At 44.1% G+C, this 24,187-nt stretch overlaps 1 protein-coding gene across 25 annotated transcripts in view; it reads right to left on the bottom strand.

Moving 5' to 3' along the window:
• Positions 1-24,187, bottom strand: part of LOC311261541 (serine/threonine-protein kinase BRSK2-like) — a 175,647-nt gene that overhangs the window by 105,821 nt on the left and 45,639 nt on the right. For 15 of the 25 annotated variants that reach the window (XM_084360279.1, XM_084360263.1, XM_084360264.1 and 12 more), the window contains 2 exons: positions 22,274-22,420; positions 16,376-16,472 (listed from right to left, as the gene is read on the bottom strand). The exons of 1 other annotated variant lie outside the window; for it this stretch is intronic. In XM_084360279.1, the coding sequence (XP_084216405.1) occupies positions 16,376-16,472 (97 nt within the window). In that variant the 5' untranslated portion in view covers positions 22,274-22,420. Of the gene's footprint in view, positions 1-9,522; positions 10,001-16,375; positions 16,473-22,273; positions 22,421-22,527; positions 22,699-24,187 lie in introns of those variants that run through there. 9 more of the 25 variants (XM_084360280.1, XM_084360268.1, XM_084360260.1 and 6 more) reach the window with 3 other exon arrangements.

The raw sequence follows: 24,187 nt of genomic DNA, 5'->3' as shown, positions 1-24,187 counted from the left end.
AGAGAAGAGGGATTTATGCTCAATTTCATTAAGTTTTTGGCTGCGGGAGGAAGGCTGCGGGACCATAAGGGGCTTATCTGGAGCCATAACCCATTCCTGTTTGATTACCAGCTATTGATTGAGGCTTTAAATTGGTCTCTGTTGAATGTGGCAGCATGTGAAGACGTGCCGGTCGGGCTATCAGACCTGACAGGAAGTGGGACCGGATTAGAGAGAGATGGCCGATAGGCAGCAGAGCAGGTCCTGGTGGCCCTCCTCAGTCACAGTGACTGAGCAGCTAGTGTTTCAAATGACCTCTGGTGTGTTTGGATCATTAAGGCTGGCGGGACAGCTGTCAATTAACTCGGATCAGGCAGCAGGACTCGGACCTATTCAGGTTGTCACAATTCTCAAAATCCAAAGTTTGATTCCTCTTCAGATTTTAAGGTTATGAGCCAATACATTTTTTAATTTACACATTTTCCTTCAGCACTGATGACTGTGGCAATGTTGGACTACAGAGTCTTGATTAGTGATTAGTGATCGCTTTTATGTCCATATTGTCATATTTCAGCTTCTTTAAAAACATTTGCCAGATGGTATCAAGACTGATATGACTGCTATTACAAATTTTAATTATTTATTCAGAATGTCATAAAATTGCTTCAAATTTACTTCCAACTGTGCAAAAAACCTTCAAAAGACGTCCAGAGGAGAGCCAGAATCAAAGTTTTTGTGACGGCACGTTTCCTCCATGCAGCAAAAGCTACAGGGTGGATTCGGACCCCGAGCCTCCTGCATGAGGCATGCTCTTTACCCAGAAGCCTCCTGCATGAGGCATGCACTTTACCCAGAAGCCTCCTGGATGAGGCATGCTCTTTACCCAGAAGCCTCCTGGATGAGAGGTGAAACGTCTTCAACAAACTGAAACATGTCCAGCTGCCTACGATACAGCACTCAGAATAAGCACGACCTGAATGACTCTAGCACTCATAGACACCAGCCTAGTGAATACACCTCCATGCATTATTCCCTGAGAAATGACTGAATATGTGGAAAAACGCCTGCAATGTCAGAGAAAATAAGAACATTCCTGGATCAGTCTCTTCATCTGGATCCACTCCAAAAGCTAATGGGGTCTATTCTGGGCCGAGACTCATCCTCCATCCAAGTTACGTGGAAATCTGTTCAGTAGCTTTTGTGTCATTCTGCTAACAAACCAATCAACCATCGGACACAGGTGGAAACATTACGTCCTTGCTGGAGGTCATTAAACAGCTTCTTTCCTCTTTGGTACCGGCGGTGAGGCAGTAAATCAGTAATAAGTAGCTGGACTTCTGTTCTGACAGCACCTCTGCTACACCACTGTTCCTGCTGCAGGGTGAGTGCCTTCAGCACCTCCATCTTAACAGGTGTTGCAATCAGGCTGATAAGTGCTGATGATTGGGCTGATAGAGCCTGGTGGCGCTGCTGCTGCTGCAGCCCAGCAGGAACTCTAAACCTCATTTCCCTCCGGCCGATCCATGCAGACGTCCTCAGCGCTGAATCGCACGCGCTGAATAGCCGACACTGAAGGGAGGCGGAGCCATCGCAGCGGGCGGCAGCATGGTCCCAAACGTGCACATGAACATATCGACTTCGCTGGTCCACACATGCGCTGCGTCTTTACCGCTAACAGCAAAACAATCAACAGCACTCACATGACAATCATCAAGCTGTGCATGCTCGCTGCAGGAGTTGATTAAAGCGCTACCTACCACATAATAAACATAATTGACTGGGGATAAATTCAGGACACGAGCCTGTAGGTACATCAGAGGTAATGGAGCTGGAGAGCAGAGCAGAGGAGTCTCCAGAGACCACAGAAATCACTCCTCTACCAACAGATGTGAAGACAGGGAGAAGGAAGGCTGTACGCAACCCATCCACCAGGATAAAGGTTGTTTCTGCAAAACCTCTGACCACTTTTATGCTGTGATGAGGCTGTGGGATGATGTCTGTGCAGTTCGACACGAGAAGTCTGATCTCACATTCACTCTTAAAAAGTGTAAATTTGATCTGAGCTCATTGAAAATCTGTTCATAGGCCGGCCTCTGCTCGTAGGAAGGTAGGATTTTATTTAGTCATTAAAAATATACAAAACAATGTCGGACGCATACGAGAGGCCTGTGTGTGCTTTAATACATGTGCACAGGGGAACTTTAAATGATTCAGGGTCCATGATAAAGACTTTTTATAACAATTAATTTGATGAAGTAACGCACACACACACACGCACACACGCACACACACACACACACACACACACACACACACACACACACAGATGCTTCCCTGCACACCTCAGTCTACCTGAATATTTCAGCAGCAGCCTGCTGACTTGCACAGGGAGACTTGTTAATGACTGACAGCCACAGGCGAGATGACAGCAATCTAAACTAACTCAACACTCGTGTCTGTGAGCTCGAGGCGACCCGGGAACAAACGAGTACCTGCGTCCCTGTGTGTGTGTGTGTGTGTGTGTGTGTGTGTGTGTGTGTGTGTGTATGTGTGTGTGTGTGTGTGTGTGTGTGCCTGGCTCCAGCTAATTGAATCACTCCACCAGCGTCTCTCGCTCGAGCCGCAGACACGTAAACAGACTTTGTTCTTGCTGTTCCCACGCTATCAAAGTTTTTTTTTATCCGATCTGAAAATTGTTTTTCTTTTCTTTTCTTGCATCATTAATTCACTCAGCACTTCTAAGAGCAACGTCTATTAGAGTCTGCTTTTATCCTCGCTGTGGCTACGCTTAATACATGCCTCCCTGCGCTTCAACGTGGAAACAAACGTTCATTTTTTTAATAGAAGGAAAAGTCGAGGAACAACGATTCAACGCGGATCACGTGACTCCCTCCACGAATCGACACTATCGTCGGAGCTTCGTGTACACTTTCTCCCATCTCTGGATTTTTTCCGGCTGAATGTGGAAGCATCTGTGTGGATCGTCTCGGGCTGAATGTGTCCTGTGAGGAGAAGCTGTGGATAATCTGGCAGACAGAGAGGCATTAGCTGCGGCTCGGAAAATGAAAATCGTACGCCTCCCAAGTAATGACTCATTCAGGCGGCGGGGATTCAGAGGTAGTCCTGAGCTTTAGCCTGACAACCTCACAGAGCGCGGCGGAGCGGAGGGGGTGGAGTGAGCGAGCGACGGCAGGAGAACGTAAGAGCGATAGAGATGTGGAGAGAGAAGAGAGAGAGGGAGAGAGAGGGAGAGATGGGGGGTAGTTTCTCAGTCATTGTTTAATGGCTCAGGCGAACACCCCCCCTCAGGCTGAGCAGAGGGGCCGTGGAGATCTAGAGCGAGAGCATACCTCCAACCAGCCACAGAAGAGAGCATTCCTCCGGTTGCCATGGTAACCGAGCCCTCAGCTGGGAAGGCGGGCGAGTGAGCGAGCGAGCCAAAGGGATGTACTGTATAGGAAAAGGGGGGGAGGGAGGAAGAGGAGGAGGGAGGAGGATGGGGCGTTTGACACCAGCCATAATTTTGATGATCCCCCTCCCGTCTGCCTCCCGACAGACTTTACCAGCAGGGTTTCCTCCCCCACTTCCTCTACGGTTTTGGAGCGCGCTCATTGCAGCTCCTCAGTTTATGAAGATGCAGCGGCAGGCAGGTGGAGAGCAGCTCCGACAGAAGAGACGCTGCCTTCAGCCTTTTCCTGGTGTTCAGGCCCAGACACACCAGGGGACATCAGGCCGTTGCCTCACGTAGCCTGTGTCTCGGCAAAAAAAGCTGCACTTGAACACATCACAGAGACGACAGTCGTCAGTCAGCTATCTTGTACGTTCTGCACCTGCGTGACAGGAAATACGTCCCTGTACCACCAGGTGATGGTGGTGCTCAGGACTGTGGATACACAAACTGCTGTGATGATAAAGCAACGTTTTTTTCACACCTCTCTCATTATTATAGCCACTTCTAACTGAGAATGTGTGTCATCAAAAGTTGTAAGAGGAGTTTGATTTATAGAAATCACAACATAGGTTGGAAACATCTCAATTACTTGATGACCTCGTTCATCGTTAAGTCCGACATTGTTGCATATTTTAATGGTTTATATTACTCCACATTTATTATTATCATTATCAGGTAGAACAACCATGAAGCAATGACAGAGTTTCTTTGGTTGAACGCTTTGTTAAAATTTCACTTAATATTATTTCCTGACAAACTTGAAACTTGATTTACATTTAAAATACATTTTTTTTAATAACTCTAATATTGTTGAATTAAATACTATAGATAAGCAAATGCAGATTATTCTGAGAAATGGACAGATTGAAGAACATCAGGTGAAAATGTTTGTTAGTAAATTATTGTAGAAGCAAACTGAACACTGGTTTTTGCTTTTTTTCCTTGATATTTAAAAAAAACTACATTTTATTTCTGCAGAGCGACTTCAACCGAGACCTGCTCCCTTTGTGTGCAAATGAGGTGACATGAATATTTTGTGTTGTTTTATATTTAATGTAGTATAATGAAGCAAAGCCAGCAAGTTCAATAAAACAAGCTGAAAATAATGTTCACGGTAAATCCTCACACGCACACACACGCACACACACACGCACACACACAGGAGTGTATATATACATATGCACACATACGCCGTGAGAGTCATGGGAGTGTAACCACCTGCAACCTGCTGATAATGAAGCTGTATTTCAGCCACCTAAAGGCAGCCATCTGTGCTGGGGCTCTCCCTGCTGCCCACACCACCCCCACCACACACACACACACACACACACACACACACACACACACACACACACACACACACACACACACACACACACACACACACACACACACACACACACACACACTGCAGCAGCACTCCTCTACTGGAGCCGAGGGACTGCGGTCTTTAGGTTGTTCCACGTCAATAACATGACACTTCCATTATAATACAAGTGGGACACACACACACATGCGTACAAATAAACACACACACATTCTCATTACTGGCTGTAGACAAATAAAAATGAACGACGTCGTTACCAGCGGATGTATTATTAGCAGGTTGTCAAATATTGATATTGGTATGTGAGTGGACGGTTGTCACGTGAACACTCATGACTTAACAGTTAACCGGCTTTCTCAAACGATCCTCTTCGTCCCACAAACAGTAAAAAGTTGATCACAAAGCAGATCCGAGAGTCTAACAACTAGAAACAGAGAGAGGACGAGAGGAGGGAAAGACCGGCGGCCGCGGCCCCGCAGTGATCACCACGAAGGAAAAGAGCGGCCATTGTCACTGGAGGAGAGATGAAACCATGACAACCGTCCCCACTGTTGGCCAACACTTAGAAAATGAGCGCGGTATGAAGCCTGGGAAACCAGTGTAAAAGAGGAGCACTTCACCCCCCCACACACTCCCTCACACACATGAAGACACACTGACTAATTGTTCAGAGTCAGCACAGGCTCTCGCCATTCAGCTTCGACCAGCAGACGCACACCACGAAGGCATTGTTCCAACCGTCGACTCTCTGGAGCAGCGACCCAACAGCGTTTGTCTGAGGGGGAAATTTAAAAATGACCACAGAGGTGAAGCTTCAGCCGACGTTCAGACGAGCCGCCGCCGCCGCCGCCGCTAAACGCTAACAGCCAGAAGTTTTGGTTGAAGCGTGTTTTATGTATTATTTTGTGTTCAAGCGGGAATGTTGTGTGTTGTATCACTGCGTTGTGCCACATAAGATGAATCCTCTGATCATATTCCAGGAAATCACTTTGAGGCTCACGCTACAGCTAGCTAGCTTAGCAGCTACATGAATGTGGTCAGACAATTATTAACGAGGCTGTTTTGAAGCTGTGAGGAGGAGAAAGTTCAGATGTTTGTGTTCAGATGTAGAGAGAGAAGTCACAGAGATACTGAAGTAAAGTACAGACACCTGAAACATGTGCAATGAAGTATTTGTGTTTCTTTACTTCCATCTCTGTCAAAATCAATACAGATATCACCGTTTTTACTCCACTCATTCTTCTGCCTTTTCAAAAACTTGTGCCTACATTACCCACAATGCAACTTAGTCACACAGTGACATCACTGGAGACGGTATAAGATCACATGCAGCTTCCTCTGGAGCCACAAAATGCTTCATACCACTTTTTTACTCCCTCAGACCTGTTAACACACTTTAATGTGGGAAAATGGTGACGTTACCCTTTAATATTCACACATTCAACTCTTTTGTTCCATGATGAAGTCACAACTGGTTCTGATATATACAGTACAGTAATGATAAATTCATTGCATCAGTTTCTTTGCATTAATATGAATTACACTTGATGCAGGAACTGAATCAAAATCAGCAAATCTGTTCATGTCCAACACCCGAAGAACAAGAACCGTTAGTCCATCCCCTCAGAGATCCCCTGTGTGTGTCTCTCACACACACACGCACACACACACACACTGTAACAAAGAGCGTGGGCTACACTTGTGGAGGAGGTTTAATGATATACGGACTTCCCTGTCTGCCAGCTCAGCAGCCGAGTCTTCGATTCAAACAAGCAGCATCAACAAGCAGAGAGTCACTCGTCTTCTGCCGTCACTACACACCAACACACACACAAACACACACAACCATGCACACACACACACACACACACACACACACACACACATACATAAAAAACATACCGCTCTGCAACTCGACATGTGTAGATATACATAAGACAACAGAGAAGACGCTGCAGGCTCGAGTCAGACTGCTTTATCATCTATTTTACTCTAAGTGGGACCGTGATCTACAAAATGAACATCCTGCTGCACTGAAGAAGACTTGAAGCTGAAGATTGAGACCATGAACTCATTATGAATCTGCTCACTGAGGTCATAAATAAAGTAAGAACTAGGCTCATTTTCTCATAAGCTTACATACAATATGACTTCTTTTTTAAACAAGCCAAAAAGAAAGGCACTTCTGCATGGGCTTCACTTTTCAGACCCTGAAGCTCCGGCTATATTTTTATACAATCAATGTTCTGGAGACGAGACGTTTACTGTGTTCGTGGTTTCCAGCAGATCTGCTGTTGTGAACACTGACGGCTGTTTGACTTTGAGACATCTTGCTTTCAGCTCACTGCTTTAAAGTGTTGTTTAATTACACTTTCTCAGCAGGAAACTGGAAAACTAGACTTTGCAACATCTCCAGACGACAGAGAGACATCCATCAGAGCGAGGCCGGATGAGATGGGTCACCACAGTCACGGCTGTGAGAAGCGATGGAAGAGAAAAGGACATAAAGTTGTTCAATAAGCCAATCAGAGTGTTGGATGTGTGGAAGTGGACCTTTACTCCTCCTCTGACTCCGTTACTGTAATTAATCCTGTTGAAGAACAAAGCAAATGATCTGTGTGTCTTTGTGCGATTAAACGCACACTACTGCAGCTTTATTCGTCTGCTAAATAGAAGCATTGTGTAATTAATACAGCAGCTGTTACAATCCAACTCTACCAAACAGCTAATTGGCTGGTTATGAATTATTCACCCGCCGAGGGAACAGAGCAGCGATGGAGCCTCCACCTACAGGAACTGGAGGGAGACACCTTGATCATTCCTGGCTGTCTGCGTCCGCAGATGGCGAGGGATCCGAAACGGAGACCCTGGCCTGAGCCTCCACACAGTCAACCCGGCAGACTACAGCATGGTGACAAGTCACTGAGACCAGATTTACAGCAAGTGTCTGCAGCTCAGTGCTAAACTAACAGACAGCAACACGCATAAATAGTTTTTACTGGGATGGATTACCTGTTGGACGTTTCCCCTGCAGGAACTTTAAACATCGGTAATCAATGTTTCATGAGGACAATGTATTATAATGTGAAAACACCACACGTTCTCATTCGAGGTCGTTAAACACCGTCATCGCCTCGTCAAGTCCATCAGCGTCTCACACAGACGCACAAGTTATCAGCTATCTACCTGCCAGGAGTGAAACAGCAGTTTGTTTCAGGCACAAAAACGACTTAGTTAAGTTTAGGAGAAGATCCCTGATGTTTGGTTTCACAAGCAACATGAAGATTTTCAGATTTACTCCAACCTCCGACCGGTGGAGCGGTTGCTCTGATAGTCTCACATTACCGTGAGATCCTTGTTAAATACAGCAGCCTGGTCCGTGACCCTACGCTTCAAACTTATTTAACAAGCGCTTGATGAAGCGCCGCTGCAGTGCCGTCGTTTAAGAGCGAGAAAGGTCAGAGTCAAGGGTCGGACGGGTCAAACACTACACTTTCACTCCAGAGACCAGGGTTTACATCCTGTATCTGACCAGGAGTCCAAATTTAGATTGTTTTAATTAACGTAACACAAGTTCATGTACAGGAGGTAACCAGATGTTATGTATTATTGCAAACTTGATCGTGGAGCCGCAGCAGAACTAGAAGGGTAACGCTGCGATCCAGACAACTCAGAATCAAAGACTTCTGACCTCCTGTGATGTCTGGATCGCTGCACGAGTAGAGCGGCATAGTTTGAAGCTACAGACCGAGCTGCTTCATTAAGACAGACACAGTTACAGACTAGCTGGTGAACACAGCGGAGCATTCAGCAGCTAAAGAGGCCGATATTTTTACTTTCAGGAGCTGGTGGAGACCAAACACGGAGCTAAGAGAGGACCATCAACGAGACAACTTGTCATAAAATAGATGCGCTCTGATGATATAAGAATCGAGGAGTGTTTCTAATATTATGTCCGTTCAATTTACATGGAGGGTAGACTAAATATTAGGAACACCTCTTAATGTAACTCAACACAATTCAACAACACCACATCCTCCAAAATGGCCATAAAGTTGAGTCAACACCTCTGAAACAGCCTCAACACAAACCGAACAGATTTCTCACCAAACATGACACTTTCACACGCAGCCAGTGACGAACATCAGCCTGACGTGTCCCACACATAAACACACATAATGAGACATACAGTGTGTTGTGGACGGGCCTGTCAGCATCATGCAGCATCAGCCGGCCTGCCATCTTTACCTGCAGAGAGGCTCCAAGCATGAGCTCAGCACACTGCACCGGTAATACAGATATGTAGGAATGTGTGATGTTGCAGCTGCAAAATGTGTGTGTATGTACAGTGTGTGTGTGTGTGTGTGTGTGTGTGTGTGTGTGTGTGTGTGTGTGTGTGTGTGCAGGGACCGGACAGTGCAGCATCACTGCTCTGCCTCTCCTGCAGAGAGCAGCCTCAGCAGCATGTGACAGATGGATGCTATAACGGAATTAGAGACAAGAAAAATCACAAGGGCCCGTTATGAGCAGCCCTCTCTGCCTGACAACAAGGATTAAAGGCGCACTAACACCATCAGCACCGCCGCCGCCACCGCGATCATGAAGGCAGCAGCTCTGCCCGCAGTCAGCACAGCCGCATCCACCAGAAACATCCGCACTTTTCAGGCATTTCCCCGCAGCGGCACGCTCGGAACACGCAGCAGCCCCGCATGACGCCGAGGAGAGTCCTGACAGCATCACGCAGCAGAGGAGGACTCTCACTAACCTGTCTGTCCTTTGCCCAGCGTCTTCTCCAGGCGGTACGGTCCCACATAGTTGGCGTAATGCCCGCTGTTGGCGTCCTTGCCCGACGATGACATGTTGTGGCGTGAAACGAGTCGCGGGGAGTTGTTCTCTTCTTGCGGGTGTCCGTGCCGGGACGCGATTCTGGAGCGAAGAGCGCAAATCCGCGGCGCAGTGGAGTTCGCCTCGGCCGGCGTTCGTTCCCGTCGGTGTGTGTTGGCTGCTGGTCGCTGCGATGTTCGCCTGTCCGTCCGTGCGTGCGAGCGTGCGTGTGTATGCGTGTGTGTGCGGGTATGTGTCCACGCAGTCCTCCGCCGGGTTCGTCCTCAGTGCGGCTCAGATTGCGGTTTTGAATCTGGGTGTCATGGTGTTGGTGCGGGAGGAGCGGTGCGCTGCAGCCCCGTTGGGTGTGATCTGATGATGGGACAGCATCTACCGCTGCTGCCGCTCCGGCGCCTGCGTCAGCGCGCACAGGCTGAGGACGGACGCTTCCGGATGTCCCTTTCAGAATAAAGGCTATTCCTCTCACTGATATGAAGTACAGAAATCTGAAAGTTGAATCCGTCCATCCGTCATCCATCCACCATCCATCCATCATCCATCCATCCATCATCCATCCATCATCCATCCATTCATCCATCCATCCATCATCCATCATCCATCATCCATCCACCATCCATCCATCATCCATCCATCCATTCATCCATCCATCATCCATCATCCATCCATCCATTCATCCATTCATCCATCCATCCATCATCCATCCATCCATCCATCCATCATCCATCCACCATCCATCCATCATCCATTCATCCATCCATTCATCCATCATCCATCCATCCATCCACACTGTCAGATTGAGGAGTCCATTTCTGTTCCCTAAGGTAAAATCTACACTAATTTACCCCCTTGGACCAAATATTGGACCTCAAGGTAACTATATGAACCTTTATAGGGCCAAAAATGTTCATACATGCACCTTTTTTTCTTTAAACTAGGTCTTTTCTCCCATTAAATTAAGGGTACAGAAGGTACCAGACTGAGCTCTTTAAGGTAAAAACCACCAGGGTACAAATATGAACCCTTGTGGAGGGTACAACAGCCAGTGACAGGCTGATGTACCCCCAAAGGTACAAATATAAACCTTAGAGATGATTTAAAACAGAGAAACAACTAAAAAGAAAACATTAAACGTCTCCATTAAGCTTGTCCGTTCTAATCCAAGCCTCCAGAGGCCCCCATGTTTCTTTTCTAAAGGTGCATTATGTAGTTTTGGGAAAGAAATTAAAGAGAAGAGAAAGATATTCATCGATTAATTTTCATAATGAAAAAACAAACTATTTCATACAGTTTTAATTGTTTATATCCTGCATCTTTCTAGCTTAAAACAGTGTTCTGGGGACCTTATTCTCCCAGAAGACAGTTGGTTTATATGGAAATATATCAAATAATTATTTCTGATTTTGTATTTTTAACCTTTAACTTTCTGTGTCTGATTTTTTTTTTTTTTTTTTTTTTTCAAATCAGTTTGTGATCTCGGGGTTTCTGGAGACTTGGATTACTACAGAGGATTTTCTCAATGTAGAGTGGTGCCTTTTTCACAAAATAAAAAAGTTTCAGTCCACATGGAGCAAACCTGTAGTTCGCCTACAGGTCATGTGTCTGTAAAAGGGGACGTAGTTGCAGACTTTAACATTTAACTGGAAAAATGTCACTGATTTTTATGAAAAACAAAACCATGTCACAGAGGCACAAAGCTGCGCGGTGTTTTGAGAACGTAAAGATTGTCAGTTTTGTGAGTTGAAGCTCAAAAAAAAAAATCTGTGCAGTTTAAACACTCTAGTTTTATTTTGAAGGTCAATCCGCCTAACTTCCGCTGCCACTCCGGCTTGACGCAGCTGCTTTAATTAGGGAACACGCATGCGCAGATGTGTTCCATCGCAGGGGTTGGTGATTGAATTCGGGTCGAGGTGACAGAGGGAGATGAGAAGCTGCCACTGCTCAAAACTGCTCTTTTCACATCTATAAATAACCCAAACTGAGCAAAGTGACGACATTAAAGGCCACACAGACAGAAACTTCCCAGGATGCACCGAGGTGGCGCTCTGCACTGTCTCTGATGTCACCAGCAGAAAAAACTGATGCATTTATAATTTTCATGCACATTAATGATCTATTGTTGACTGATTTCTACATCTCTGCTCATTTAATTCATGTATTTATTACTGTGTGTGTGTGTGTGTGTGTGTGTGTCTGTGTGTGTGTGTGTGTGTGTGTGTGTGGGTGGGGGGGTGAACATGTTACACGCTGGGACACTTTCACTTGATTAAACCAGCGGTCGGTGACAACGACCATCTATCTGCCTCATCACTCCTCCACAACAAAAGCCTTTTGGCCCAGCACGCTCAGCGGCAGATGGGCCCCCCACCTCCGCCCCCCCTCTCTCCTCCCCCCTCCTCCCTCCTATCTACCCATACCCCCCCCCACTGCCCGCCCACCGCCCCCTTTTAAATCCATGTCCCTAACAAAGACAGGGGGTCTCCATCTTAACCACGTAAGACCTGCTCACCACGGGACAGCTTTCCCCAAAATTACTTCCTGTTAATTAACCGAGGACCCCTCCACCCCTCCACCCCTCCACCCTCCAGAAGTGATGCAGGAGGAGGTTGTGACCCCTGTCCACAGATCAATGATGAGTTTTCAGATTTATGCCTCGGTGCGTGCTCTCCAGCCTGATCTCTGCCGTCCGATCCCCCGGTGGCTGTAACGCTGTTTGACAGCTGCAGACAGCAGCGCGGCTGTAAACCACACCGTCCTAATCACCTCCGTGTGCAATCATCTGCCATCGTCAGCCGGGCGTCTGAGGAGAGGGCACACGACCGGGGTCGGTGTCACAGTGTCTCTCAGTGGCTAATGGTTTAGAGGACACCAGGACTGGCTGATCACTGGGGGATAAAGCAACGTAATAATCACGATCATGTACATAGTTCCTGTGATGACTTCTCCATGGTGTACCCCGCCACTCACACAGTGTCAGCTGGGATCGGCTCCAGCCCACCATGACCCTGAAAAGGGTGAAAGACAATGGATGGATGGATGGATGAATGGACAAAGATACAAAGTGTTTAACAGGAAGTAAAACTTCCAAAAGCTCGTACGAAGAGAACGGTTCTAAGAAGCGATTTAAAGGAGATGAGGGACTTCACGCGTCTGAGTCACCAGGATGTCACGTTAGCAGTTAACGTTTCTGCAAACTACAGATACGTCCAAGGTTAACTTTTGTTTCAAATCATCATATCATGCTCACATTATACACTTATGTGCCACCTTTCACATCAGGAGGTGGAGGGGATGGAGGGCCGCAGGTTGAGTCACACCAGTGGATATGTTTAAGGACAGATGTTTCTGTGGTGACGCAGGAACTTGGACCATCTCCATCCGTGATTGTGGCGACAAAAACAGGTATTTTAAGCCGAACCATGATGTTTTCTAACCCTAACCACTGAGCGCTGTTAACTGGAGCTGCCGTTTGAACTGTAGTGGGACGCTGTTATGATGTCGATGTGATGTCTACAGATCGTTTTCAACTATTTTTTGACCGCTCGCATGTCGCGGTTTAAAATAGGCAACACTTCAAATCTGTGGACGACACGCCGCCACAGCCTCGCTTAACGCGAGAAGTGAGAAGCACGACTCACACAGCCAGCGTGGCTGCAACATGGACGCCGAAATGAAAAAGCAAGACGTTACGCCACACAGCTCACACAGCCAGCGTGTCCAGCCTGTTGTTTTCATCAGGTACCAACGTTGCAGGTGAGATAACTGCTACCTCAGCCCCGAGCTCAAGGGTCTCGACTGTCTTTGACATTTGAACTAATAAATTAAAAGAAATGTACCACATGTGACTCCTACACCGCAGTGTGACCCAAAGCGTGACCTCTGTGTACCGTTTCCCCCCAGAATCAGCTGATCACTGCAATCCTACTGAAATGATGATGATTTAGATACGAGCTGGTGTAAACACAGGTCTGATGGAGGCTTCAGACTCTCCGTCTGTCTCTTTTTCTTTCTGTCTTGACTCTTCAACCTCCCTCAACCACCAACATAATGAGCTGTGTCTGAAGAGGCCATTAGCACCAGAGACAAACAGCCTACATCTGTGTTTCACTCACTACAAGATCCACACACACACATACACACACACACACACACACACACACACGTTAAGCCCTCAAGATAAATGTTTTTATAACCAGTGTTGTTTTTGTCGTATTTCCCTTCTCGTTATGCTCGTGTGATCGTGTGTGAGGAGGTGTGTGTGCTTTGGCCGGTGACGTATATATTTCTGTAGCAGAGGACGAGAGGAGGGAGATATAACTGTAGGAACAGGCCACAGGATGCACTCTTCACTTCTCGAGACATTTCTGGAAAAAGCAGCTTAGCCTGCAGTCTATTTCTGCATTAGTCAGCTCTATTGTGGCTGTCTTGCCAACGGAGCAGGATAATGCGGGCACACACACACACACACACACACACACACACACACACACACACACACACACAGTTCACTCACATATTTCAAGCCAAATGAGAGAGCATCTCTTCTGACAGAGAAACAGTGAATCACTCAGACGAATCGAGGACAGAAGATTCAGCCCAAACTTCACGAGAGCCAAGTTCACCTGCAGGTTTGAAATAAAAGTCCTTTAAACGCTCAGTCACAAACGTCCCAGCGAAGCTTGGACCAGAACATTAATCAACTAAATGCATGGACACCGCTCGGCTGATCAGAACATTTTCCATCAGCGAGCTGATGAGGTCATCATCAGTTAAAATGGAGTCCGACTCAGTGGCTGTTTTCTGTTTGGCTACACGTGCAGAGGTGTTTTTATAATTAACACTCAGCGACTCATTTCCAGCAAATTACATCTTGTTTGAAAATTCTTTGTCACGAATTTCATTTCAGTCCCGAATCAATTTGGGACGGAAATGACACAAAGCATCCAGAGAGCTGTGGAACGACTGCGGACCGAGACGATGCACATTCACAGATTTAGATAAAAAATCCATCTTCATTTTTATTAGATTTTCTAATAATAATCAACCTGTTCTGAGAATATTCTTCAATCCAGGGCGATTTTCTCTTTTTGTTGAAAAACACTAATTTCCAAAAATCTTAAATCAAACTCCACTGAGACAAATGTGAAGAAAGCCGTCGTTCCTCCAGCAGATTTCAGTTTCTGACAGGAACATTAATATGTTTTATTAAAGAGGTCTGTTGTTCACTCGAGGGTAAAAACTCGTCACACTTTGTTCTTGTTTTGTACCATTTTGTTCTTGATCAGATCACACATGCTCCTTTTTTCTCCAGATTCAAATGATATTTTTGTCTTTAGCTCCAACAAACCAGAGAAAACATCAGACATGTGGAAAGTCATGTGACCGATCCATGAGTCCTGCAGGTGACTCCACCTCATGTGTGGATTTTTCTCTCCCTGATCTTAAAGATTCGTCCAGATCTGTTTTAAAACACATCAAAATACTCCGCTTCATCTTCATCTTGTCTTGTTTTTCCTCAAATATTCAATTACCTCCTCACAAATTCTTTAAATAATGTTTAATTAATATTCACTTCCCTCTCGTTTGGTGTCAACTACAGTGGGCAGATATTTGGAAACCATTTTTAACCATTTAACGTGGAGTACCATGTCCCAACCACCAGGTGGCAGACTCCCAAAGCTTTGTCCACACTTCATTTAATTATCTTTTTAAATCTTTGTCATTTTGAGATATGGCATCATAAATTCAAAACAAGAAGAGGAGAAGTCATGTAACAACACTCTTATTCTCAGAAAACCAGATAAATAAAAAACTACATCAGTTGCTACTTTAATCCAGATTTTAAAAACATCTTTCTTGTACATTGTTTCTGAAATCTGTCCATTCCACATGAAGCACCAAAGGTCCCCTGTCCACCGGAGCAGACGGATGTGTTTTCAGTCACATAAAAAAGATGCAAGAGAAAAATCTGTGGATACAGTTCATCTCACATCTTGTTCAGTTAAAAACTATTGTTTATACTACTATACTACTATAATACTGTCTGGTTTTATGAAAATGAAAGGATTTAATAGTGACTGCTTCACTTTTGTTCATGCATGGTGTTCACTGGAAATCCTTTAAAGCAACATATATTTAAAACAGTTTCACTTGTTTAAGACTAAAATCAAACAATTCAACATGCTCAGCAGCCGACTGACACGCTGATGAAGCTGTACAAATGTTATCAGCAAAACAACTTGAGACTGAAGCACGTGAGAACTAGAAAAGGCAAACTGCACCGTGAGGCTCCAACATCTAAATAATGAAAAAAGCAAAGCACATTTTTGACTGGAGGCAGACTTTTATTCTCTCCCTCTCAGTTCATTGTCACTTTCTGAGGAGTGATATTAACAGGGACAGACCCAAACGCCAGTTGGACAGACCGACAACCAACCAGAGCAACGAAACGTCCACCGAAGCACCAGTTACACTAAACTGACAGCAGAACGTGCAAAACTCAGAGCACAGATGAAATGTAAAGCTTGCACTGAACTGTAGAGTAAGAAAGTACTGATAACATACACAGGGAGCAGCGTCAGTCGCCCCTGCTGCTCTGTTTGTATCAGCATTGTTATTATATCATAAAAACAGGTATTTTGAGCCCAAACGTGATGTTTTCTGAACCTAACCAAGTGGTTTTCATGCCTCAGTAACCTGAAATTTAACATAAGGAAACCTAAAGTCTCAACATCTTTGTGGTTTGCAGAATCATAAACTGTCAATAATTTGCACACCTTCCCTGTAATCATGTGTATAATGCAGACATCTTGCCGTCCATGTTGATTCACGCTGCTGCTGTTTGGATTTACATTTTTTCTCCAGGAGGAACATCTGAAATGAAGTGAAAACAAAGTCTGTTGTTGTGCTCACTTCTTGTTAGACTGCAGCGCGACAATAGCTCTTCCACAGACAAATTGTTAGTAATTAAGTGGGGGATGCAGAGAGACGCGTGCAGTTCAGTGGTAATTATAAAACTGCTAATTTAGAGTGTTGCTCTGTAAACCCATTTAGATTACAGCACTGCAATTAAATTGGCAAAAAGACTGTAATTACTAACACCACTCACAATACGCAACCTCACAATCCATCTAGTTTTCCTATTTATCTGTCAGAGCCGGTCTGGACCGCTTCTCATTTAATCCCATCCTGCAGATATTAAAAGTATCAGAGCTTCATGTTAGAAAAGGACAGTTTGGCTGTCAGTGGCTGCCATGTTAGAGAAAATGAAACAGGTGGGACGACTCGTCTCGGCTGCTGTTTCACCGGGAACACCTGTCTCCTTCTGAGGGGGAACATTTTTAAGGTTTTTCCAGACAGACGCTAGAAAGACTGACACAGGACCAGTTCAGCATGGTTCAGACTTTCACAGCCATTCAGCTCTTTGTAACTGTATTTATCAGGTGGACATGTTTCTATAACCATAATGCCTCAATTCAGACAGCATTTGTGCCAAACAAGCAGGTGCTGTGAGGGAGATTTCAGCCTCATGTTGTCCAAATAAAAACAATTCTGTGTTTCATGTCACTATCTGGCCCTGAATTTTTAAAATGACCACGTGCAGATATAAATTTCACACGTGGGGGTATTTGTACCTGCAGAAACTGAGAGGAAACACTGACCCACAGTTCAGCTCATATTGTATGTGAGACGCTGCCATCCAGTGGTTTTACTGAAGAACTGCACTCAAGTCAAGTCCAGTCACTTCTGCTGCTGGAGAGCAACTCTCAGTGTGTGTGTGTGTGTGTGGTCTCATTAATATTCGAGGCAGTCGGTTTATTGCTCTGTATTTCCACCAGGTCACAGATTTTCCCTCATATCACACCCACTGTAATATTCTCCCTGGTCAGACACCACAATCATGACACAGGATGCACTGGTGATTTCCTCAAATATCAACAAAGACATTTTAGGAAAAACATTTTCAACTTACACAGAATTTTCGACAACACTACACTCAATTATAAATGTTCATTTATTGAAGTTTAATTCATATAAAGTTTAGTTTCTTTTGCCTATTTAAATCCTAACACGCTGATGTACCATCTGATGTTTCCCCTGAACAGCTGAACTAATGAAACCTTGAATAAAATTATTGATTTCTCTGGTTTGAACATTGTTGGAAGCATTTCAGATAACACAAATACACAGCTCAATAAAATATACAACAAAGGTCAAGTCGTTTTGTCATTTTAATGCAGAAATCATACTTGTATGTACTGACCTGAGAACCTCATTGGCTTTCCTCACTAGAAAAACGACCCTACAGGTCAACTATGAGCTTAGCTTATGGTGACCCACATTTCCGTTTTTGTTGTTGTTTTTTTTGTTTTGTTTTTATTTATTTTATTTTATTTTATTTTATTTATTTTAAAGAGGACAGTGCACATTAATGAACATGACTGTAAAAGTGCCAGTGTTAGCCAGAGGCTAATTTCCGACTGTAGTCCTCTGGCAAGATGTTAAAAGCCATTTAAATATACAAGGACACAAGGGACATAAAAACACTACTACTAGACAGTAATACACACAAAGAAAGAAAGAAAGAAACAAACAAGTCTGCAGAGGTCGAGGACGGATGGTCGGGTCCGACAAGCACAGGACTTTCACCCAGGAGATGAAAGTGTGAGGCCAAAAGTAAATGTTGAGATATTTGAACTTAGTTATGTCATGAACTTTACGTAACTAACTTAGTTATTTTAACCACAATGTTTTCCTGAACCCAACCACGTAGTTCTGTTGCCTAATCAAACAGTGACCTGCAGGTCCTGCAGGCCGGTCGCTGGTAAACAGCAACAGTCATGTTGTGTTGGGAGTCACTGCCAGTCTACACACACCTGCAGGTGGATTCACAATATATGAGCTCGAGAAGCGTGCCAACAAAAAAAGGCACCCAAAACAGAGCAACACAATCCTGTTTGCTTTGTTTGACAAAAAAAAAAAAGATTATTTTGAGGTCTGATCGCTCTAATCGTTTTGTATGAAACACGTTATTCTGTGATCAAAGCGACTCACTGGTCGACTGAGTTAGTTTCATTTCTCATGTTGTGTTCTGAGGAATATGTAGTTGTTCATTAACAGCTTAAAGGTTATCGCTTATTTACACCGCTGACTTTGTGAATGTTTAATCAGGACCATTAGCTGCCAGGAGCGACTGTCATCATGCTGCTTTTGATACAGTAGATCACCACATCTTATTAAACAGACTTAGCCACCTAGTGGGCCTCTCTGGTACTGTTCTTAACTGGTTTTATTCCTACCTCACAGATCGTCACTTTCTTGTAAATATGGATACATGTTCCTCAGGAACGCATAAACTTGAATGTGGGGTGCCCCAAGGATCAATTTTAGGTCCAATACTTTTTAATTTATATATGCTACCCCTTGGGGACGTCATCAGGAGGCACGGCATCAATTTTCACAGCTACGCTGATGATACACAGCTTCACATTGCCGTCTCTCCTGATGACTCGGGACCTATTGATTCCCTTTTAAACTGTATTCTTGATATAAAGTCATGGATGGCAGAAAACTTCTTACAGCTCAACCAGGACAAAACAGAGGTTTTAATTATTGGTCCTGAAGGCAAAAGAGAGAAACTTTTACCAAAATTAAATGCTTTTAAACATTCACAATGCGTAAAAAACTTGGGCGTTCTTTTCGACTCTGAGCTTAATTTTATTCCACACATTAGAAACTCTACAAAGATTGGTTTTTACCATCTCAAAAATATAGTCAGAGTCCGCCCGTTTCTCTCTCTGGCCAGCACAGAGGTGCTAATGCATGCTTTTATCTCCAGCCGATTAGATTACTGTAATGCCCTGCTCTCTGGTCTTCCAAAAAAGAGCCTTTCACACCTTCAACTGCTCCAGAACTCAGCTGCACGTGTGCTGACGAAGACCAGAAAGCGGGCCCACATTACACCCGTTTTAGAATCGCTGCATTGGCTCCCTGTGCGCTTCAGGATCGACTTTAAGGTTCTTTTATTAGTTTTCAAGTGTCTTAACGGCCTTGGCCCTTCTTATCTGTCTGACCTGCTTTTACCGTATCTGCCCTCCCGGACCCTGAGGTCCTCCGGTACTGGTCTTTTATCTGTTCCCAAGGTTAGAACCAAAACCTTTGGTGAAGCCTCATTTTATCATTACGGCCCTCGCTTGTGGAACAGCCTGCCGGAGGGCCTCAGGGCCGCGGAGTCTGTTGATGCTTTTAAACGTAGGCTCAAGACTCATCTTTTTAATCTAGCTTTTAACTGAGCTCCCTTTTATCATTGTTATTTTAGTTTAATTTAACTCATTTTACTCCATTTTATTTATTTTATTTATTTACTTTTAGTATTACTCATTTATTGTCTTTTATTTTCCTCTCAAAAGTTTTATTATTTATTTTTTATTTATGTATTTATTTATATTTTCATGTATCTATTTTAACACTGCATTTATGGGTTTAACATTCATTTATGTTGTTTTAGGACGCTCTTCCATCTCTTTTAATAGTTTATAGGTTCTTAGTTTCCAGCTCCATTGTTCTCCTCATGGGGGCCCTCCACTCCGGGAGCTCTGTCTGGCCTGCCTGCGGGGGTGCCATCCTGGGGATAGTCCGGGCCTGGATAGTCAGGGAGTCCTGCCCCAGGGCTTTATGGCCGTGGTAGGGGCCCCTGGCTGTCTGGGTCGGGATGGTCTCTGTGGCGGCGCCCCTCCTGTGGTCGTGGCCTTGGGGGGCTCTCGGTGGGGATGGCTCCAACAGGTTGGCGTTTCCTCACCTGGTCTATCGGTGCTCAGCCATACTACATTTTATTTTGTATATATGTGTGTGTGTGTGTGTGTGTGTGTGTGTGTGTACGTGTGCGTGAGTGTGTGCGCATGTGTGTGTGTGCGCATATGCGTGTGTATCTGTGTCACATGAATGGGGATGTTATGCGGGGTTTGTTTCATTTTTCTTTTCTTTTAATGTACAGCACTTTGGGCTGCATTTTAACATGTATGAAAGGTGCTATATAAATAAAGTTGATTTGATTTGATTTGATCAGAGACACTGTCGGTGGAGCTGGAGGTGCACGTGTTCAAGCAAAACATGTTTATGATCATGTTATTGTAATCCATCATTTCAGCTTCGTCCAGGTCTTTGCTCTTTGATATTTTACTACTTTATACCCATTTTATGAGTGTGTGAGCATTTTCATTATAATCTGCTGTTTGATCTATATAGCAATGACGTCCATCAACACACAAGGAAGTCAGATAACATTATTGTTTCTCCAGTAATATGTGATACTGTTTTCCCCGAATTTCTTCCTGATTGATGTAACATGACAGAGTGAAGTGCAAAAACAGGCTGTGCTACTCAATGTAACATCACTTCAGTGTAATGAATGAAATTTAACTGAACTCTTGTAAAGTTATAGTGTAATTTTTTCTGTTTTGGAAGAAGTTTGGGTTTTCATTCAAAGTAACGAGAGAATAAAGAGAGACACGGTTGGAAACAAGGAATTTGCTCACAAATGTATAAAGAAAATCCAACAATTACAATCCAGTAATCTGTATTACAGATGCCTCGGACTGTTCTGGTTCTGTTAGTTATATGAATCAGTATTATGCTATTAAAGTAAAAAAAAAGAAAACCTTTAATTTCCACCCAGGAGTGAGTAGAGAGGCACTGAAGTCATGAAGTCATATTTATTGTAATTCCTTCACTATTTAGGCCTCTAGATGAAGCAAAGGTTTATTCTGCCTCCTTATCTCCTTCACAAACCACTTCTATTGCTCTGATTCATAAACGATCACTTCCTGTTGTTGGAGGATCAAACAGCTCCTGATTATGTTCTCACCAACAAAACAAGGCTGTTAATGGAGCCATATAACAATTTAACTTTCAGTTTCCACATTCTGGACATCAACAGCTGATAAAGACATTAAGAACGTGACTCGAGAGATAAAAGGCCCATGTCATAAAACGTGACCATGAAACATCAATAAATATAAAAACGTTCCATGAAGCTCTGAGAACAATATTAACAGTGTCACTGCTGCTCTGTAGATGGTACCAGTGGTGTTCGACCCGCTCTACCTCCTGAGCTACAGCCGGATGTGTGTGATGACCATCTCTGTGATGAGACGGTGATACTGCATGTCCGATGTGCAGAGAGCAAAAATGACTTTTAATAATAACTGGCCAGTTTAAATACCAAGATTTTACACACCAGTGTACGATGAGCTCACAAATAATGATGTTCTCTGACTGATTATACGACCAAACTGTGATAAAGCAGTTAAATCTAGTTTTGCCTTGATCAGCTCCGTCCACAGTTAAATGCTGCATACATATTAATGCAACAGTCATAATAATCCAACATTATAATGTAGCACTCATGGGGGCATAAAGAGGATTTTTGCTTTGTGTTACTTTTACTTCAATAAAGCATCTTCTGTAGTGCACGTGTTTACTTTCCTTCCTGGATCATCAATGCCAACAAAGTATTTTACTGACTGCTGAGCTCGACAGGTATTGGTGAAACCTCAGACACACCCTGTGTTAGATGCTATAAAAGAGTGAGGAGCTGGGCTCAGGGACAACAGACAAACTCTTAGGACAACAAACTTATTCCTGAACAACCAAACTCAGATTTGTTCAGATTTTGCCTGATTTTTTCATATTTTGAAGTTGAACTGAGACGACCTCGTCATGACTCCAGTTTTCTTGCTCCTCCTCTTCCTCTCGCTGAAGGCTGCTCCTCTGGTAGGTCTGACTCTTTCAGCATTGGGATAAACCTGCCTGATTTCATTAGCCTCAAGTAGAGAAAAAACACATTTGTCAATGGACAGCAGCAGAATAATCTGCCAAACAACATCGTACTTCAGAAGAAAACATGATTTAAAAATGTGCAATTTTGTGCCTTTTTTTTAACAGCATGCAACAGATGATGGAGCTCAGACCGGTGAGTTTAAAGTAGATCTACTCTGGAAGTCTCAATGCACACGTGTCTGACACGTGAATACATTTAAACTGCTTGTTTCTGATGTTCTCTGTTTCCTCTGTTTGCTTCCAGACACGTCTTCAGATGTCTCTGAAATCATCGAGAGAGCAAACGCTGACACAAGTAAGAGTTTGATATTAGTAACTCTTCAGGCTAAAATACAAATAAACGATGGCAAGAACAGAATCAGATTTGCAGGTGATTGTAAAACTGAAATAATTAATGGATTAGATTATAAACAGAAAATTAAAACTGCAAGCAGTGATGATCGGGCCCTCGCAGGGTATGCTCCCGTCGGGGCATGCTGCTGTCGAGGCATGCTGCTGTCGGGGCATGCAGCTGTCGGGGCTTCTTCATGCAACAACTTCCGTTGAGGAATGAAAAGTGAAGGCAGTCAAGCTGTTCTTTCATCATTTAGCAATAAAAGCGCCATCTATTGGCCGATTTGCACCAAATTTAGCACAAACCGTCAGGTGGCCATGGAACACAATAAGTTAAAGTCTTGTGTTAATCGGCCTGTATTTCGTCAATATACGCAAGATTGACTGTTTGACCACAATGTGCAGGAAATTGTAATTCTATATTTTGGGTGTTTATTGGACTATCAAAATTCTTTTAATAACTTTTTGTGGTCAGCATCCACAGATGGTGTGTGCAAAATTTGGTGCACATCGATGAAATTGCCTGGGAGGAGTTCGAAAAAGTAGGTTTGAGACATTCGGGAATGTGCAAATGGAAATGTACCTCGAAAGTGGGCGTGGCCTACATCAATCAATTCATCTGGATTCAGGGAACACGTAGATATAAGGCTTTGAACTGTGTGACATATTATGTGGGAGTTATTCACCGAAAACGCTTTTGTCTTGATAACAGCGCCACCTGCTGGTCATTTTTGGTGTGTGAGTTACAGGGGCCAGTCTATACCACCCCAATGAGTTTCATATACATAAGTGTTATGGTGTGGGCACAGTGCCAAATGTAAAATGAAACTGCCACCAGAGCGCCACCTAGAGTCGGATCGGTAAGACCTTCATCAGCTATCCTCAGGAGGGCACTGGCAATGAGTGTACCAAGTTTGGCATTAATCGGACCAACCAATGTTGAGATATAAAATAGTTTAATTTAAAGAGCGCCACCTAGTGGTCATCAGCCAAAATTTTGCACAGAGCCTTAGGGGCTCATGGGGAAGTACTATCCTGAGTTTGAAGTCATTCGGACACACCAATGTGGAGAAATGCAACACTTCCTGTTTTGAGCGAAATCTGCAGGAAGTTGTAATTTAATAACTTGAGTATTATTTGGAATATCAAAATTATTTTAATAAGTTTTTGTCAGGAGGGTCCACAGATGCTGTGTGCAAAGTTTGGTGCAAATTGGTGAAATTGCCTGGGAGGAGTTTGAAAAAGTAGGTTTGAGACATTTTGCGAGCTAGCGAAAAAAAACGTTAGGCGGATATGGGCGTGGCCTATACCCAGAGATTCAGGAGGATTCACTGAACGCGTGGATATAAGGTTTTTGAATGTGCGACAAAGTATGTGGGAGTTATTAGGCAAAACGCACTTTCCTTGATAATAGCGCC

The sequence above is a fragment of the Pagrus pagrus genome, assembly GCF_965226575.1.
Source record: "Pagrus pagrus genome assembly, chromosome: 1".
In the NCBI taxonomy this organism is placed as follows: domain Eukaryota; kingdom Metazoa; phylum Chordata; class Actinopteri; order Spariformes; family Sparidae; genus Pagrus; species Pagrus pagrus.
Note: the sequence above shows the minus strand (reverse complement) of the source record. Positions and strands in the feature narration are given on the sequence as shown.